This window comes from Carcharodon carcharias, chromosome 33, assembly GCF_017639515.1.
Source record: "Carcharodon carcharias isolate sCarCar2 chromosome 33, sCarCar2.pri, whole genome shotgun sequence".
NCBI classification, from domain to species: Eukaryota; Metazoa; Chordata; class Chondrichthyes; order Lamniformes; family Lamnidae; genus Carcharodon; species Carcharodon carcharias.
Window position 1 is genome coordinate 529,654 of NC_054499.1, and position 5,353 is coordinate 535,006.

The 5,353-nt window shown below is 50.5% G+C and overlaps 1 protein-coding gene across 1 annotated transcript in view; it reads right to left on the reverse strand.

The window, feature by feature from the left end:
• The window catches only part of LOC121272200 (calmodulin-binding transcription activator 2-like), a 156,066-nt gene extending 153,412 nt beyond the window's left edge, over nucleotides 1-2,654 (reverse strand). Inside the window, exon 1 of the mRNA XM_041178725.1 lies at nucleotides 2,619-2,654. Coding sequence (XP_041034659.1) covers nucleotides 2,619-2,643 — 25 coding nt within the window. The 5' untranslated portion in view covers nucleotides 2,644-2,654. The remainder of the gene's footprint in view (nucleotides 1-2,618) is intronic.
• Nucleotides 2,655-5,353: the final 2,699 nt, after the last annotated feature.

Here is a 5,353-nt window from a genome sequence, read left to right on the forward strand (position 1 = left end):
CTCTCTCCCTCCTTCTCTCTCTATCTCCCTCTCTCCCTCCTTCTCTCTCTATCTCCCTCTCTCCCTCCTTCTCTATCTCCCTCTCTCCCTCCTTCTCTCTCTATCTCCCTCTCTCCCTCCTTCTCTCTCTATCTCCCTTTCTCCCTCCTTCTCTCTCTATCTCCCTCTCTCCCTCCTTCTCTCTCTATCTCCCTCTCTCCCTCCTTCTCTCTCTATCTCCCTCTCTCCCTCCTTCTCTCTCTATCTCCCTCTCTCCCTCCTTCTCTCTCTCCCTCCTTCTCTCCCTCCTTCTCTCTCTCCCTCCTTCTCTCTCTATCTCCCTCTCTCTCTATCTCCCTCTCTCCCTCCTTCTCTCTCTCCCTCCTTCTCTCTCTCCCTCCTTCTCTCTCTCCCTCTCTCCCTCCTTCTCTCTCTCCCTCCTTCTCTCTCTATCTCCCTCTCTCCCTCCTTCTCTCTCTCCCTCCTTCTCTCTCTCCCTCCTTCTCTCTATCTCCCCCTCTCCCTCCTCTCTATCTCCCTCTCTCCCTCCTTCTCTCTCTCCCTCCTTCTCTCTATCTCCCCCTCTCCCTCCTCTCTATCTCCCTCTCTCCCTCCTCCTCTCTATCTCCCTCTCTATCTCCCCCTCTCCCTCCCTCTCTCTATCTCCTTCTCTCCCTCCTTCTCTCTATCTCCCCCTCTCCCTCCTCTCTATCTCCCTCTCTCCCTCCTCCTCTCTATCTCCCCCTCTCCCTCCCTCTATCTCCCTCCTTCTCTCTATCTCCCCCTCTCCCTTCTCTCTATCTCCCTCTCTCCCTCCTTCTCTCTATCTCCCCCTCTCCCTCCTCTCTATCTCCCTCTCTCCCTCCTTCTCTCTCTATCTCCCTCTCTCCCTCCTTCTCTCTCTATCTCCCTCTCTCCCTCCTTCTCTCTCTATCTCCCTCTCTCCCTCCTTCTCTCTCTATCTCCCTCTCTCCCTCCTTCTCTCTCTATCTCCCTCTCTCCCTCCTTCTCTCTCTATCTCCCTCTCTCCCTCCTTCTCTCTCTATCTCCCTCTCTCCCTCCTTCTCTCTCTATCTCCCTCTCTCCCTCCTTTTCTCTCTCCCTCCTTCTCTCCCTCCTTCTCTCTCTCCCTCCTTCTCTCTCTATCTCCCTCTCTCCCTCCTTCTCTCTCTCCCTCCTTCTCTCTCTATCTCCCTCTCTCCCTCCTTCTCTCTCTCCCTCCTTCTCTCTCTCCCTCCTTCTCTCTCTATCTCCCTCTCTCCCTCCTTCTCTCTCTCCCTCCTTCTCTCCCTCCTTCTCTCTCTCCCTCCTTCTCTCTATCTCCCCCTCTCCCTCCTCTCTATCTCCCTCTCTCCCTCCTTCTCTCTCTCCCTCCTTCTCTCTATCTCCCCCTCTCCCTCCTCTCTATCTCCCTCTCTCCCTCCTCCTCTCTATCTCCCTCTCTATCTCCCCCTCTCCCTCCCTCTCTCTATCTCCCTCTCTCCCTCCTTCTCTCTATCTCCCCCTCTCCCTCCTTCTCTCTATCTCCCCCTCTCCCTCCTCTCTATCTCCCTCTCTCCCTCCTCCTCTCTATCTCCCTCTCTATCTCCCCCTCTCCCTCCCTCTCTCTATCTCCCTCTCTCCCTCCTTCTCTCTATCTCCCCCTCTCCCTCCTCTCTATCTCCCTCTCTCCCTCCTTCTCTCTATCTCCCCCTCTCCCTCCTCTCTATCTCCCTCTCTCCCTCCTTCTCTCTATCTCCCCCTCTCCCTCCTCTCTATCTCCCTCTCTCCCTCCCTCTCTCTATCTCCCTCTCTCCCTCCTTCTCTCTATCTCCCCCTCTCCCTCCTCTCTATCTCCCTCTCTCCCTCCTTCTCTCTATCTCCCTCTCCCTCCTTCTCTCTATCTCCCCCTCTCCCTCCTCTCTATCTCCCTCTCTCCCTCCTTCTCTCTATCTCCCCCTCTCCCTCCTCTCTATCTCCCTCTCTCCCTCCCTCTCTCTATCTCCCTCTCTCCCTCCTTCTCTCTATCTCCCTCTCTCCCTCCTTCTCTCTATCTCCCTCTCTCCCTCCTTCTCTCTATCTCCCTCTCTCCCTCCTTCTCTCTATCTCCCTCTCTCCCTCCTTCTCTCTATCTCCCTCTCTCCCTCCTTCTCTCTATCTCCCTCTCTCCCTCCTCTCTATCTCCCTCTCTCCCTCCCTCTCTCTATCTCCCTCTCTCCCTCCTTCTCTCTATCTCCCTCTCTCCCTCCTTCTCTCTATCTCCCTCTCTCCCTCCTTCTCTCTATCTCCCTCTCCCTCCCTCTCTCTATCTCCCTCTCTCCCTCCTTCTCTCTATCTCCCTCTCCCTCCCTCTCTCTATCTCCCTCTCTCCCTCCTTCTCTCTCTCTCCCCCTCTCCCTCCTTCTCTCTATCTCCCTCCCTCTCTCTATCTCCCTCTCCCTCCCTCTCTCTATCTCCCTCTCCCTCCCTCTCTCTATCTCCCTCTCCCTCCCTCTCTCTATCTCCCTCTCTCCCTCCTTCTCTCTCTATCTCTCTCTCTCCCTCCCTCTCTCTATCTCCCTCCTCCTCTCTATCTCCCTCTCTATCTCCCCCTCTCCCTCCCTCTCTCTATCTCCCTCTCTCCCTCCTTCTCTCTCTCTCCCCCTCTCCCTCCTTCTCACCTTCCGGCTTCATGACGGCGGCCATTTTACTTCCGACTCCCATTGGCCCTTGGCCCCGCCCCCAGCTGCGCCCATTGGCCACATCCGCTGCGAGCCTCGCGGCTATTGGCTGGCAGGATGTCTATCAGACCTCTAGCGTGCTCCGATTGGCCCAGGTGAACACCAATGATAATGGGGGCTGAGTTTAGCTTGATTCTGATTGGGTGAGGCTGATGTCATTCCAAGATCCTGACCATTTAGGGAAGAGCGGGCGGAACCAATCAGATCAAGTCATCCTCAGGACCATTTAACCTCAGGACCATTTGCCCTCTGTGCCCTTTACCCTCAGGACCTTTTACCCTCAGGACCTTTTACCCTCGGGACCTTTTATCCTCAGGACCTTTTACCCTCTGTGCCCTTTACCCTCAGGACCTTTTACCCTCAGGACCTTTTACCCTCGGGACCTTTTATCCTCAGGACCTTTTACCCTCTGTGCCCTTTACCCTCAGGACCTTTTACCCTCAGGACCTTTTACCCTCGGGACCTTTTATCCTCAGGACCTTTTACCCTCTGTGCCCTTTACCCTCAGGACCTTTTACCCTCAGGACCTTTTACCCTCTGTGCCCTTTACCCTCAGGACCTTTTACCCTCAGGACCTTTTATCCTCTGGATCTTTTACCCTCAGGACCTTTTACCCTCTGTGCCCTTTACCCTCAGGACCTTTTACCCTCAGGACCTTTTGCCCTCAGGACCTTTTGCCCTCTGTGCCCTTTACCCTCAGGACCTTTTACCCTCAGGACCTTTTACCCTCGGGACCTTTTATCCTCAGGACCTTTTACCCTCTGTGCCCTTTACCCTCAGGACCTTTTACCCTCTGTGCCCTTTACCCTCAGGACCTTTTACCCTCAGGACCTTTTACCCTCTGTGCCCTTTACCCTCAGGACCTTTTACCCTCAGGACCTTTTATCCTCTGGATCTTTTACCCTCAGGACCTTTTACCCTCTGTGCCCTTTACCCTCAGGACCTTTTACCCTCTGTGCCCTTTACCCTCAGGACCTTTTACCCTCAGGACCTTTTACCCTCAGGACCTTTTACCCTCAGGACCTTTTATCCTCTGGATCTTTTACCCTCAGGACCTTTTACCCTCTGTGCCCTTTACCCTCAGGACCTTTTACCCTCAGGACCTTTTACCCTCAGGACCTTTTACCCTCAGGACCTTTTACCCTCTGTGCCCTTTACCCTCAGGACCTTCTACCCTCAGGACCTTTTACCCTCAGGACCTTTTATGCTCAGGACCTTTTACGCTCTGGACCTTTTACCCTCAGGACATTTTACCCTCTGCATTTTACCCTCAGGACCTTTTACCCTCTGTGCCTTTTACCCTCTGTACCTTTTACCCTCTGTACCTTTTACCCTCAGGACCTTTTGCCCTCTGTGCCCTTTACCCTCTGTGCCCTTTTCCCAGAGGACCTTTTACCCTCTGTGCTTTTTACCCTCTGTGCTTTTTACCCTCTGTGCCCTTTACCCTCTGTGATTTTTATTCACAGGACCTTTTACCCTCTGTGATTTTTACCCACAGGACCTTTTGCCCTCTGTGCCCTTTACCCTTTGTGCCCTTTATCCTCTGTGATTTTTACCCACAGGACCTTTTGCCCTCTGTGCCCTTTACCCTCTATGCCCTTTACCCTCTGTGATTTTTACCCTCTGTGATTTTTACCCTCTGTGCCCTTTAACCACAGGACCTTTTACCCTCTGTGCTTTTTACCCTCTGTGCCTTTTACCCACAGGACCTCTTTCCCTCTGTGCCCTTTACTATCTGAGCCTTTTACTCTCAGGACCCTTTACCCTCTGTGCCCTTTACCCTCTGTGCCTTTCACTCTCAGGACCTTTACCCACTGGACCTTTCTGTCGGGACAATATGATAATTTTCATAATGTTATTGGAATTTATTGTAAGGTAGGAATAGTGTGTGTGTGTGTGTGTGTGTGGAGGTGGGGGACTTAATTGAAATACAGACAGCTCGTTTGAAGGCTTTGATGTGTCAAGAAGAGAAGCTAGGTTTGAAATGTTAAATATGTAAACATGTCTGGAATTTTAGAATGTAAAATTTATGAAGAAAATTTGCATTTTTAGGTAAACCAGAGTAATTTGAATTTCAAAAGAGGTGGTGAAATGTTACACTTACCCAGAAGAAGCCAAACAGTGTGTTTATTTTTCCCAAAGCTTATTGATAAAATTGGTACTATGAAACATTTTTATTGTTAGAAAAGTTAGAAAAGGTTAGAAAAGAGTTAAAAAAAAACATATTGGAAGAATGGGATTTACACTAAAAAGGGAGAAACCTGTATAAAGGAAATGAGACTTTGTGTAAGAGGAAGGAATTCTAAGATCTAACAAGTGTGAAAAGCCTCCAGCGTCTAAGCCTCAAGTTGCTGTCTACACGAAGTGAAGTGAAGAAAACTCACTTTGAATTTGACTGTTCAGGATATTGTATTACTTTCCTGGGTTTTTTAAAATCCATGTGTTTCACTGTTGCCTTAAGGGAGGTGTAACTGGGAGTTAGATTAACTAGGGGAGCTAGGAGTTATCATAGTAGTAATTTGTAAAACTAGTTATGTGCTTAAAATCATTTTTTATCAGTAAAGGTTTAATTTAGTTTTGTAAGAAACCTTTTAGACTCAGTGGTCTTATTACTACTGAATTCAAGGCACGCATCTCAAAATAAATACAAACTGTAAACTAGTTGTGGCATTGTT